The 15,080-nt window shown below is 38.5% G+C and overlaps 1 protein-coding gene across 1 annotated transcript in view; it reads right to left on the reverse strand.

The window, feature by feature from the left end:
• LOC122792853 (exostosin-1-like) overlaps window positions 1-15,080 on the reverse strand; it is a 1,813,286-nt gene that overhangs the window by 50,879 nt on the left and 1,747,327 nt on the right. Inside the window, exon 10 of the mRNA XM_044060413.1 lies at window positions 2,307-2,478. Coding sequence (XP_043916348.1) covers window positions 2,307-2,478 — 172 coding nt within the window. The remainder of the gene's footprint in view (window positions 1-2,306; window positions 2,479-15,080) is intronic.

A 15,080-nucleotide genomic window follows, 5' to 3' on the forward strand; every position in this document is an offset into this window, starting at 1 on the left:
GCTGTTCATGAGAACTGGGAAAAGCGAACCTCCATTGTGTTTTTTTCCTTGCCAGTGTAAATACAAGAAACAAGGACAATGTTGAAGTAATGGGGGGGACAAAGTTCCAAAAATAGTCACAGATTTTATTTCTCTTATAAACTTAAAAAGGTGTTTAAAGGGGAGGCTTTCTCTTAATGTGCATTTTCTGAAGGATAAAAAGGTGAAATCTCAAATGTCAGTCATTATTTAATAACTTCAATCTCATGGCTTGTTAGGAAACTATTTTTTATATGGAAAAGACATAAACTATGAAGCAACAGTGTGGACAGTCTGTGAAGATCCAGACCGTTGGGAGGTACGAGAGTCTGCTGAGATTTAAGGAAGACAGCGCAGTAATACAAGGAAAATCAGGTACGTTTCTATTTCTTTACTTTTGCAGAACGTACCTGATTTTCCTTGTATTTTGCTCTGTACTCCATAGAAAAGTCTGTCCGTTTAATGGTACTTTAACTTTTCTGAGTACTTTGTTAAACGAAAGCAAATGTCACATTTTGCAGTGTGTACCTAACTGAAAATGAAAACAAAGCATAGTCTAGAAAAACCTGGAACCACTCAGCAAATTAAAGCTTTTACCTCTGTTTAGTATAAGACTTGTATTAAGCACAGATGAAAATGTTAATTTGATGTGTAGTTCCAGGTTTTTCTATGATATGTTTTTGGTTTATTTTTATTTCTTTTTTAACTAGAAATCTTTCAAAACATGCACAATTTGTCTGAGGACTGCAGTTTGTAGTTGTACTGCACTGCATGGATTTCTGTGACTTATTTCTCCTAATATGTTTACTTTTCTTTTTTTATGTTGAAAAAGTCCTTTATAGCAAGTAAACAACAAACGACAATGCACAGAAGACTGACATACAGAATATAGTGTATCACTAATCGTATAGAAACAAAACAAATAAAAACATAATAGGTTAAACTGTAAAGAAACATACATTTTAATGAACATAGCAGAAGGCCAAAGCTTAAGGTCATTTCTAATTTACAGCACTTAGATGATCTCCTCTGGGCAGAGTCACCATCTGCTCTAACAAATACAGTATCCTGTATCATAATGGAGAACATTGTCATGCCAACTGCAACAGTTACATTAGAGCTTCTTCTTCTGGCTTTTCCCGGTTAGGGGTTGCCACAGCGGATCACCTGTCCGCTCATGATAGGCAGTGGAGTTTTACAGTGTTGAGTTGCCAGCCTGGCACCCAACCTTCCACAGAAGGCATACACATGCACACACTCTCACCTAGGGCCAATTTAGAGTGTCCAATCCACCTACAGCATGTCTTTGGGATGTGGGAGGAAACATCCAGAGGAAACCCATGCGATCACAGGGAGGACATGTAAACTCCACACAGAAGGCACCCCAGCCAAGAATTGAACCGGAGAACCTCTTGCTGTGAGGTGACAACCCTAACTACTGCACCACCGTGGCCGCCCCTGCAACAGTTTCATTAGATAACACAAGTAATTCTCAGATATAAATGGAAAGGTCACAAATCAAATAGTCTTGGAGAAAAAAAGACAGTGATTAGAAGACCAGTAAACAAAAATAAGCCTCCATGCACCCTCAAGTGGGGGACTTCCCAGTCAACATCCCTTTAATTTAACTCTGAGTAAACACTCCCTCATGGATAAGCACATATCCCTACTCCAAGGCTGTGTGGTCTCATCATTTATGTGTACAGCGGCTTTCAGATTGATGACATTTTCTCTCAAACATATGAAATAAGACCTTTGCATTCTAATCACACAAACATGCCCCCACCCCCAAGCTCATGCAAATAATACTATATTTTTTGGCCAATCCTTTAAATAGTTTTAATTTTTCAGTAACTTCTTGTTTTATCCACTTAATGAAAATCAGCAAATCAGCCATTAGGGTTATCTATAAGGGTAAACAGATATTTTAAAGAGTTACCTTTTGGTGCTAGAATTGCTTGGTAATATATTGGATATTGGTACTGATCATTCCAAAGGACTTGTAATAATTTATTTATTTATTTAACATTTGCTGACTGTGAAAGTCCAACTAGGACAGAGACTATTTTCAGCAGAGGCACGGGGAGAAATGTTCCACACGCATGTCTTTGGAAAATAAAATAGTACTTAGAACAGTTAATCTGTTCTGGTGGTTTTGCAGAAAAAAATTTGAAGCAAATTGACATTTGTTGAAAACTTGTGATATGTTTCACTTAATTTAAATGGAAGAAAGATGCATGCTCACTGGTACAGCTAAATGTTTATGTTAGACATGCAGATTTTCAAACCTGTTGCATCATGGTCTCCTTATACTGCTTCTTTTGGGTGACTTTAATTGGAGGAAGCCTGGTAACAGCTGAAACCAAGAAGTTCATAAGAATGTCCTCACAGTTGGCCATCTGGTCCACCACATTGTGTAGGTCTGCTGGCAAGTAGTGCGAATATAGATAATTGTAATATCTGCAAGGGAAAAACAAGACTCTTAAACTGAAGTCAATTACATTCTGAAATATTTTAAAATAATATGAAAATGTAAAACTTCACTGCAAATGTAGGTCTTCTGAATAATTTCTGAGTACTTTTTGAGTTATCTTTTTAATTGTATAGCATAGAGTCTGCTGAGTCTTTGGGCACTATTCATAAACACTATGCACCATGGTGCAAGGCTGGTATACCACAGAATGACAACTTAAGCCCTGTGCAATTCATATAACATGATTCACAATACAATTAGACATTGTATGCAGTTAAACTCCAATAGGTAGGCATACTGCTCCATGCACGCAGTACATCTGCAAATAACACCTTCCATGATCATACAAGTTTCACAATCACAGCATTATAGGAGTTCTGCTGTTCTAGTGGCCTAATCTATAGATGTCTGGCTGTGTGCAATATGATGGTGTCATCACAGCAGCCATTTTCCCTGCCTATGTATTGTTCAGCATCTAAAGAAAGAACCTATCAGTGCTGTTAAAAATAAAACACCTCCCTTGCATAATAGGAAATGCTTTACTGTTCCCCCTTTTGAACAGAACACAATTTTCTTAAAGGAAGTCTATTTTTGAGCATTTTCATCCACAAGGGACTTCATCAGAAAATTGAAAAACTGACTGGAAGACATTTTATAATGCAAACTGATCAATCAGAAACATCAAACAATAATTAAATTAATTAAGGCAAATAGTAGACCTAAACGGTAAAAAGACACTGAATTACTGAATTCACAGCACATAAATATAATTCAATACAAAATACCATAATATTGAAAAAACAATTATAAAAACATTTAATACAAATGGTGTCATTCAGACCAGGAAACTTATCGGTCTGCATCTTAAGCTGCCACAATATTTCTTTTTTAAGTAGCTGCTTCTTGAAGCAACCCTCTGTAAGATCTACAGGTAAATGCTCTAAGACAGCAAAATAGAACTTCTTAAAGGAACCACTTGTTAAGATGTGTCTGTAAAGACTGTTGGTATCTTTGCTCTTAATAGCATACAAGTGTTCTTTCACTCTTTGAGATAACTTTCTGGTAGTTATACCATTGTAAAATGCATCACAATGTGAACAGACAGCTATGTAAATCAAACCAGTGGTGTTACAATCATAGTGTGTTTTAATTGTAATGCCTCTATCCATATGAGACAAAACAATGACAGAGCCTTCAAGTATCAAATTACATGCCCTGCAAAACCACATGTAAACATACCTACATTTATGTGTGAGTGGCAAAGGCATCCTAGTATTTGCATTCTCCAACAATTGCTTAATGCACTTAGATTTTTTTGTACACAAGTTTGGGGGAGAGACCCCACTGCTGTGTATACATCAGGGTTCCCTTGGAAAATTTCACAATTGTGTGTAATAATATTTCTAATACTAAATATTTCTAATACTACTGCCATCAATAGTCACTCACAAAATAAAACTATCAATGTAGTTAACATCAGATCTGTTTTTCTGATGTAAACCCCCACCAAAATGGGAGGAAACTGTTTGTCTCTATTGTGCTTAATCTCCTCAACAGTCTTTTCCAGCAGGCCTATATCATAACCCCTATGCTAAACAATGTAATAATGTTATTGATCCCTTTGGAAAAGTTACGAAAGTCAGCGGCCAATCTAGACAGTCAGATCATCTGACCTCTGGGAATATTTTTTTCCATGTAAATGGGATGAGCACTAAGGAAATGTAAATAATTGTTAGAAAGGTTTTCTGTAGATCCCATTAGAAAAACTGTGATTGGCAGCCTCCCAACTAACTGCCAAATCTAAATATGGAACACTTTCTTCTATTTGGCCCAGGACAAAGCTTAAAAAGTTAGTACTATTATTAATCTCGTTAACAAATGCATCTATTTGATCTAATGATGCATCAGTTATAAAAAACAGATCATCCACAAACCTCTTGTATATCTTGACATGTCTTTAAAAAAATGGAATGTTTCTTAGAAGTTGGGTCTCCTACCACCCCATGACAAGGTTAGTGAAAGAGGGTGCAATGGTGGCACCCATAGCAACACCCTCGAGCTGCTGGTAATATTTACCATTAAATAGACAAAAATTGTTTTCTAACATCAACTCCATCAGCTCACAACAAGTGCTAACCATATCACTAGAACAACTGCAATATTTAACCAAAAATAACCTCAGATATTCAACATCTTCAGCAATATGTATACTGGTGTAAAGTGATTTAACATCCAGGGTAAATAACCTAAGTGCTGAAATGTCTGGAGTAAAAGACCACAAATAATCAAAAAAAAAAAAACGCCAGGAATCCTTGATAAAGCTGTCCAGTTTCTGCACCAGCGGATTCAAAAACATTTTCTAAAAAAAGTGATAGACCTGTAGTAGCACTCTAATAAATGCCCCCCTGTAGACATACTATTATATGTCAGAATCTGTGAATAACATATGGATACCTACATGCCTTGGTTTACAGGGAACTGCAGTTGCAGATAAGAGGTACCTGGATGACAGATATGCATAAGCGTGTTGGTGAATATTTTACTTATTTATTTTATATTTGTTTACCAGGGAGATCTGACTGGACAGATCTGTCCATTTTCAGGGAGAAAAGCTCCAGAAACATTAACTAACATACTATACATAAGATATTTACATGAGCATTGTGGTTAATTCCTACCTCACTTGTAGTGCACTGTAAAATACATCAGTGCAGCAGCTAATACTAACCTGATTTGTTCCCTGCAGACACTTCTGCAGTTGTCGCCAGACCTGCTTTCACATCTAGACCATGACTGGGTATGACAGTCTCCTCCACTTCTTCATCAGAATTAATCCACCTATATGAGCTTTTTCTGTGTGGTGGTCCATATCCTGTGCTGGAAATCTCGTTTGCAAAGTCCATTTCAATGATCTTGGCATGTAATATCATATTGGTTAGCCTTCACTAAACTTGATGTAGACTCCTATTATTTTGACTCACAGCACTGATATGCTGTTCCACTCCCTGACATATTACCTTTGCCTGGTATGCACATGTCATATATATAGCAGACCTGCAGTAACACCTTATTCTCCCGGGTAGTGAACTTTTCCAGTCAATGTCTCTGTTGTAGGTTCATGACAAGATGTAGGCCATTTTGAGAGCATGTGAATTTGTGGATGTCGCTTACAATTATATGTTGCCCCCAACCACATAATGTACCCATGTACCTGACCTTTGTTGTGCTGTCACACATCCCCATTTCCTATACAAACCAAACCTATAGGTTTATTACAATGACACCCCTTCCTGCATCTGAGTATTGAATTCCACTAATACACTGTACACCCTGCCATCTCCACAATATGCATTGTCATGTCTGACCCAATGCATAGAGGCCACATGTCCTGTGTGGCATGCCCAGTCCTCTTTTCTCATTGCCTTTTGGTGTGCCCCCCCTGCCTGCAGTCTGACATGAGAGTGTCATGGAATTGTGGTATGTTCTCACACCCACATACTGCAGTTCCTCTTTGTCTCATTTGCTGCCATCTACCATTGGTTTTCAGTACAGTACAAGGTTGCATACTGAGTATCTTCTCTTCTTTCATTAAGTCTATTTTTCTTATTTCATGCACCCTACCCTTTCCCCCAACCATGTCTTACTCCACCATTTACATCACTTCCCATAACTAGTTTGTTGTCCAGTTGTCTCCATCACCAAATGTCTACCCTCTCTTTGTCTGTATTGTCCTCTGTTGTCCCCAGCTTTTGTGTCAATACTGCCCCTGTCTATGACTGTATGTTTGTAACCTTTCCTTCTCTATCTCTTCCATAACCATTCCACACTACCTTAGCTACCCTCTTCTTACTATATGAAAATGAAAGTCTTTCCCACAAAAAAAACTGTGCCCTTCTTCCCTCACTACTTATTCCTTATGGATACCCTTCTGTGCATTACTCTGCTTATTATTCCCACCTTTCCATACTTTCAAATCTCCCAGTTCCCTCCTCATTTAAATGATGAATTGGGTTTGTACTTTTCTGTCCTGGCTCTCCTTTGCCTAACTGCCATTGTACACGTGGCGGTAATGAAGCACTTTGCTGAACCTCAAGCATATGCTCAGGCACACCTCCTGCAATGTTGACCACTCTAACATTATGCAGTTTTAATAACACAACTCCTTCCTTGAAACATGTCTCCACTAAATTATCATTCTATCCTTATCACTATCTACTGGCTTTATGCAAACCATGGTTTATATCTAAGTAGCTATGGGACACATTGTGTTATTGGATCCTATATATTTAGCACTGTGCAGTTCTTAAGTCTTTCTGTATGAATCAGAACCTTGATTTATTTCAGGAATTTGCTATGTAAGTCAGCAAAAAAAAACACAAAAAAAACTGAAGACTTCACAGTACTCCTCCTTAACACAAATTAATTAATTTGCTGGTTGTTAAACATTTCTACAAACAAGCTGTGCAACATTATCTTTAATGTGAATTATTTTGTTTCAATGTTGTTTGCTATGGCTTATAATAGTGGTGTCCTCTACCTTTATTTGAGGGTTAGGGATTGCGTATAGCAATTTATTGCACAAAGTCTGAAGGCTGCAAGATTAGGCTAGAGAGGATTGGGACTAACCCTATGGGTGTAGTTAAAGTTTCAGGTGAAACAAAAAACTTAGGTTTTTGTCATGCCATTACATATTTTTATTTATCAGTTATCATGAGATCAAATTTTGTATGAGATTCGGGCTTGTAGGTTGCAGGGCATTTCACTGGGGGGGGGTGATAATTAGTTACAGACAATTGGCTGCATGGCAGTTCGGCTACAGACTACACAGAGGAGTGGCATTGTCCATGCCCCCCCCGTACCCCAGGGAGAGCAGATGTTATGGCAGATACTTGCAGCAGGATGCCCAGAAGATATGTCAGTGAGAGAAAAATGCAGGGTACAGTGGATAGTAGCTTTATTAATATGTCAGAGAAAGTGAGTGGCATTGTGACTGGGGTTCAGTGCATGCTTATGTAACTAAGACTTGTAGATGTGTGTAACAGCATGGAAGAAATCCAGCTGAATGCTGCAGTCATACTTTTGCTCTAGTATGTGTTTTAGACAATGTTCATTTGACGTACTGGTTTTCCTACAGCAGGCATCCTCGTGAGTGGTGATTCTTTTATTTATTTTTTTGAAGCATGGTATGAAGTTCAGGAAGATGTACAGTAAGTTGTCCTAGTAACAGCTTCAGCCACCAGTGCCAGGCCTCCACCTGATTGTTCATCCATGGAAGGTTCATGTCAGACAGATCGCATTAATTCCAGTCCACAACACTTGGTTATTACAGCTATGGGCTCAGCCCTGCATGTTTCTTTGTGCCAATAATGAATTTGTTGCAGCCATGTTGTCTCTGTAGCTGAATTACAATTCAGTCATGTGTTACCTACCAATTGTCCCTGCAAAGAAATGCCTCACAACCTACAACCCATCTGTAAGCAACACATTTTGTACTTTATAGAAGTTTCTAGGCTAACCATACCCAGTACTGGTGATATAAATTAGATCTTAAATCATATAAAACAAGACACTACAGAAACAAAAATGCTAGTTGACAATAATTTAAGGAAGCAATATGCACTATGTTATTTAGTGTCCAAGAGAACTTTGGGCTACTGTCTCAGATTTATCTGACAGCATTTTGAGGATTAAAAGCTATTATTTATCAGGCGACCCCTAACCGGGAAAAGCCGAAAGACACAAACACAAACAATTTATCAGCCTTGCTAAAAATCTTGAGAAGCAGTCATTAATTACCAATCTTTAATAAGACTTTAATACAATTACTATTAAAGCCAGGAAAAGTTGCACATTTCTTATATGCACGTCTACTGAACACAGACAAAAAACTAACAGTCCACCAAATTACATTTAAAAAGATTTGCTGGCAAAGTCATTCTCCCATCATATATTGAAACAAACTGACTTGATTAGTCTAGCTGAGAAAAAGTATATTTAAATCACAATAAGGAACATCTGACTTTTTTATAATTCATGTAAAAAAGCTAATGTTATGTTTGTTTTCTTATTGCATTTAGCAGTGCGGTGGCATCATGTTTATTGAACAGCACTATTTATACAGGGCTCTTGAACTGCTTCAGAAAAGTTTGCAGGTACTTTATCAGCACTGATGCAGTTCCTGATAGTGTTAATATCTCCTCATAGACTGCCCTGTTACTGGCAGGTGACATTACTAATCCTGGATTTATAAAGAAATGGAAATGTCAACTGAAGTATTATCAGAATGTAGACATTCCATTAAAGGAACCTTACACACTTACTTGCTTCTCATTTTAATCTATGTTTAATTTACCATGTTGCATTATAATTTATAAGAATTATTTATGGCATCATTCTGATGTCTTCAAAATGTCAGCATAAGGCAGGAGAGCTATTAATAAAGTTATTCAGCACAACTGTATTCAACAGCCTGATCTTTAAATTACCTCACCCTTCATTTGTAATAGTTCCACAACATGTGCCTTTTCTAAGTTACAAATGAATGATCCTAGCGAGAGTGGGATTATGACACTGCAGTAGTAAAGTACATTCCAACAGATAATGTGCCTACCTGACAGACTCTTCCAGCAAGACAAAAGGGCATTAGTTCCACCTCACTGAAAGATGCAGTGATTATATCACAATACTCTGATTACAAGAAAAATATACTGTTTATAAAGGAATGGCTTAATGACCTCTCACCTACAAACACATAGCCCATCACCACCAGTGAGATGCACAATTTGATGATTGTGATGGGCTTATTCCTAAGAAGCCACGTACTAGTATTACTTGCTTCACTAGATACCTGAAAATGTACAGTTCACTAGTTCACATTAATGCAAGCCTTCTGCTAGGAATGAGTTAGGACTAGTCTGAAAAGTCTGTGTTCTTATCAGTCATTTCTCAGGCATTAGCAATTGCTCCTGGTAACTCAGCTAGTGGGTCCCTGGAGCTATACTATCACAGATGTAGCATAAGTGAAGTAGGACACAACATCACTTGTTATTGCAAAACATTACAAAGCATAGAATCAGTGATCATTTAAAAAAATGGTGGTACTTAATGAAAACCTAGAAGTAGTTAGCACATAACTCAAATAACGTGGAAATCCATGATGGTATATTATATTATATTATTTATTTATTTACATTTGTTGACCGGGAGTGTCTGACTGGACGTAGGTCCATTTTCAGCGGAGGCCCGGGGAGAAAAGCTCCACAGTTAAAATAAACAGAGAGTAGTTACATTGGATTACATAGCAATTAACAATTTAACATAGCAATTACTTACAACATATTTACAGATGAAGAACATAGTACATCAGTAGAAAACTAAAATCTTTATCTGTGAAGTACATAACAGACATTAACAAATGTTACAATAAGAAGTTCCTGCTGTATAATAAGTACTAGGCTTATGAGCATCTGAGCTTGCTATAATCAAGGTAGTTAGTGGAGTGGAAAGAAAGGTAGTGGTTGGATGGGGTGGGTGATATTAGAGTGGGAGCTGCAAGGGCATAGCCAGCATGTTTTTAGGTGCGCTTTTAGTAAAGTTTTGAAGTGGGTGCATGATGGTACGGAGGTAATTGTGGGTGGGAGGGAGTTCCATAATTTGGCTATGGTGCAAGAGAATAGTGCTTCACCAGCAGAGTTATTGGCTTTAGTGATCTGCAAGTGATTTTTGTTGCTGGATCTTAGTGGTCTGGTGGTGCGATAGGGTTGGAGTAGATTCTGGAGGGATGGGACATTTAGTGGATGGTTTACTAGTTTGTGGGCGAATGAGAGTTGATACCATTGAAGGAGGTGAGGGAGTTCAAGCCAGCCCAGTTCAGCAAGTGAGAGACAGTGGTGACTACGGTAGGATGCCCCTGTGGTGAATTTGGCGATTTTGTTGTAGCAGGTCTCTAGCTTGTTTAGATTGCATTGCCTTAGGTTGGTATATATTAGAGAGGCATAAAGGAGGGTGGAGATAAGGTGGGAATTTGCTATTGAAATCTTTGCTCCTTTGGTGAGAAGCTGCTTATTTCTGTATAACGCTCCTAGTTTTTTGTGGACTTTTTTTTATGGTCATGGATATGTGAATGTCAAATTTTAGTTTATTGTCTATTTCCACTCCTAGCAATTTGGTGTGTTCAGTTGGGTATATAGTGGTGTTGTCTTTTGCTGTGATGTTAAACTGAGAGTTGTTTTGAGTATGTTTGGTGGGTTGGAAGATGAGTAGTTTAGTTTTGTTTGGGTTGAGTATTAATTAGGCATTGGCTAACCAAGTTTCAACAGAGGAAAAGGCTTCCTGTGTGACTTTTTGCAGTTTGGGTAGGGACTGGGCTGAGCAGATGATGGTTGAGTCATCTGCGTATTGTATGAGTGTGCCATGTTTGGTGGCAGAGGCTAGATTATTGGTGAAAACAGAGAAGAGTAGGGGTCCAAGGATGGATCCTTGGGGAACCCCTATGGAGACAGGTAGTTGGGGAGATATGTCATTCTGCCATACAACGGATTGTTGGCGATCAGACAGGTAACTCTGAAACCAGTTGGTGACTGATTGAGAGAAGGATAGGTTATTGAGGACAGAGATGAGTTGTTTGTGTGGGACCATGTCAAATGCTTTAGATAGGTCTAGGAAAGTAGCAGAGGAGAGATAGCCATTGTTTTTATGCTGAAGGACAGTGTTAGTAAAGGAAAGTAAGGCATTCGTGGTGATATGGTTTGGTCGGAAACCATGCTGAGTATTGGAAAGGAGGTTGTTAGTAAGGAGGTAGTCTGAGACCTGAGAGTGTATGCATCTCTCTAGTATTTTGGAGAGTGGAGAGAGAATAGCTATGGGGCAGTAATTGGTTAGATCTGTGGGGGGTCCACCTTTGTGGAGGGGAATTATATGTGATACTTTCCATAGTGTGGGAACGTAACTTTCTGACAGAGATCGGTTAATCATGATGGATACTGGGTAGGCCAGAGCATCAGATGTGATTTGTAGGTATTCACTTTGGAGGTTGTCTGCTACTAATTTGGTGGGCTTAAGTTTAGTTAAGAGTTTTTTTTATGTTGGAGGTAGGTACAGGAGAAAAAGAGAAGGCAGTGTGGAGATTACTAGTTGAAGGTGTGGGTTGGAGGGGAGGGGGGTTGTGTTGTTTAACTAGTGATAGTATGGTTTGTATGAAGTGTGTGTTGAATGAGGTAGCAATATTTTCTGAGAAGTGAGGGATGTTAGGAGGAGGAGTACTGACTTTACCTGCGTGGAGGATGGAGTTTATGGAGGACCAGAATTGTTTGGGGCTGTGTTGGGAGGAGTCTAGGGCAGACTGGTAGTACTGGAATTTATCGTGTTTTATTAGCTTTTTGACTCTATTGCGTAGTTCTAGGAATTTCTGCCTAGTTGAGGGGGTTTTGGTTTTGCGCCAGTGCTCCCAGGCTTTATCCCTGTTTTTCATTTCTGACTTAGTGGTTTTCTGTAGCCATGGGGAGGGTTGTACTTTGGTTCTGGAAAGTCTTATGGTGGCATGGTAATTAAGGATGCTCAGGAAGGTAGTATTAAAAAATTCAACTGCGTCATCAAGACTGAGGTACTTTAGAGGATGCCAGTTACATTCTTTGAGGGATGAGATGAATGTGAGTGGGTTAAAGTTTAGTTTTTTACGTATTTGACGGCATATGACAGGTTTAGCTTGGTATAGGTATTTTTTGAGTAGGAATGTTGGGGAGTGATCACTGAGGCGATCTGATAAGCAGCCTGTTATATATGACTGGGGGCTCTTACTGACTAGTATCCAATCTAGGGTAGTGTGCTTGCTGGAGTTTTTATTTATCCTGGTTGGCAACTGGACTAGTTGGGTGAAGCCATGAAGGTTTACATGATGGGTTGGATGGTTGCCAGAACAGGATTGCCAGTCAATATTGAAATCACCTAAAATGATAGTTTCTTGGGGGAGAAGGTGGGTAGACCAGCTGAGGAGGTTTTCTAGTGGAGGAATGTTTTGGCCATGTGGGAAGTAGCATCCAATTATGTTGATGGTTTTGTTTTGGTTTATTTTGAGGTTGGTATATATTATTTTTTCATTGCCTATTTGTGCAGCTGATGATTTTAAAATCTGGATATTTAGATGCTGTTTAAATATTATAGCTACATCGCCTCCTTTTTTGTTTAGCCGGTCTACCCTTAGTATGCCGTAACCGGTAGGGAGTATTTGCTCACTGGTAATGTGAGGTTTTAGCCAGGTTTCTGTCAGGATGACTATATCTGGGGAGTACAAATCTATGGTGGCATGGAGTTCATGGACTTTGTTGGATATACTTCTAATATTTAGGCTTAGTAGAAGGAAGTCACTTGGCTTTCTATTGGCTGTAATATGGGAAAAGTTGTGGTTGTTTTTTGCTTACAAGCCAAAGCAGAGTGCTCTCCAGGGGAAAATGAATATTGGCTCAAACAGTTAGACACATACTCAAAGTTAAGTTTAGCTGTTTGCAGACAGTTCAGACCTGGACTGCGCTTTTCTTATAAGAATGATAAAGGTGGTAACGCAGTTGAATGCTTAAGAGTGGTGTTAGGTCTAGAAAAGAAGAGTACAGAGAGGAGTAAGCACTTTTGAGATGGTAAATATATATTATAAAGATTATAAAAAACACACTGAGCAAATAGCTACCGCATGCAGGACAATGTCCTGTACCACTACTTAGTATATGCAGATACTGAGCCAATTGAAAAAACATCAGTTAGAAGAAACCTCAGACAGTTATGCAGTCACAGATAAAAATATAGCGAGCAGCACTCTGTCATGGGTCTCTAATGTGATTCTATCCACCAGTAACAGCACAATTACATAGACACCAGTATGAGTATATTATCGGACTAATAGGGAGCTTGATGCTTTAGGGATAGAAATGTTATTGGATGTAGTAGTTAACTCAAATGAATTTTTTCTGTCATAACAAAAAAGAATCAGTACTAATTAAAGTTACGTAAGACTCACAACTGACAAAATATAAATGCAGTGCATTGGCTAAAAAGGGGTTTCACCAGATGAGTAGCAATGCAGTAACAAAAATAATTTGTCTTATGTTGTACTTATGTATACTCTCATCATATCCTAAAAATAGGTGCTCTAACCTTAGAATAAAATTTGAAAGTGCTTTACTATAGAGATATGCTTCACACCATGCATACAAAATATGGTGCAGTACTAAAAGGAAGAATAAATCAATGCTTTGCCCAATAGCATTATGACAGCGTTCTATAAGAATATTAATCTCTCCACTCTTATGTACAGTGATCACTTCAGCTGCCCCCCAAAGTCCATCAAGGTCCACACCAGCATCACACTTGACCTTGTTCAGTCCTCTTCATTCATCCCCTATAGATATAATTGGGCATTCATTATATGACTGTAGCTCTACCTCAAAAGAAGCAAAGACAATAGCACAACAGTCTTTGAAGAAACTGTTTACAATTATTTCTGAGATACCATAACTGCCTTGGTGTATTATACATGTATTAATATTTGTTCCTAAGCCTAGATCATGGCTGAAAGCTCTTCTGAGCAAGTCCATCCACCTGGTTAAGAAATTGATAAACAAATAAACAAACAAATAAATATCATAGGTGAGAAAAATGAATGAGTGCAAAATGGAAGCTATTTCTGTACTAAATGTCCAGGATTCCATGCTATGAGGTAAACCTGATGATTTAAGTTTGCAGGTTGGTACATATCTTGGGTAACTGGCACAACGAATCATTAATACATATTACTGATTTTATGCTGCCTTTCTGCCATTGTTTTCTTCCTTATGTCGCTATCCTCCATCTTTTTTAACTGGTTTGTCTTCAGCAAAGGATACATGAGTAATAATGACGTTAGATCTTAATTGTTTACAAAAAGTTGAATTATTAGTAGTAATGTTAAAGACTGTGCGCCTAGAAGGATAAACGTTGTATATTACGTGCCTTCAGATAATGCCATTTTATTCATTGAAAAGGGTACTTTAGGACTTACACATCTGTGAAAGGTAAACAATGTTATCATTTTGCAGAGGTGACACTTACTCATGGCTTGATAGTATACAATGTATTAAACTGTTCACTGCTAATAGGAGGGGGATCATGGGTTCCGTATATAATTCTACTGCTGTAGTTAGTTAGTCACTATTAAGTAGGTGAGGGACTTGTACTGGTAACTGAACAGATGGGTAAGTGTAAACACGTTTGAGTAATGGATAACAAGGTAGTCTTAGACTATTCACCGTGGCAAAGAGATTACAATATCAGACATCTTAGGTGGTGGTGGAACAGTTCAGGTGGTGGTGGTGATACATCTTGGGTAGCTCAGGAGGTGTTGGTACAGCTCAGGAGGTTGTGGTGGTGGTACATCTCAGGAGATGGTGGTGGTACAGCTCAGGTGGTGGTGGTGTAGCTCAGGAGATAGTGGTGGTACATCTCAGGTGATAGTAGTACAACTCAGGTGGTGGTACATCTCAGGTGGTGGTAGTACAGCTCAGATGGTGGTGTTACAGTGGTGCAGCTAACAGCATTCCCACCTCAGAGTAATAGGTTCTCCAGT

Source organism: Protopterus annectens, chromosome 2.part0, assembly GCF_019279795.1.
Source record: "Protopterus annectens isolate FY-2018-M chromosome 2.part0, PAN1.0, whole genome shotgun sequence".
In the NCBI taxonomy this organism is placed as follows: domain Eukaryota; kingdom Metazoa; phylum Chordata; order Ceratodontiformes; family Protopteridae; genus Protopterus; species Protopterus annectens.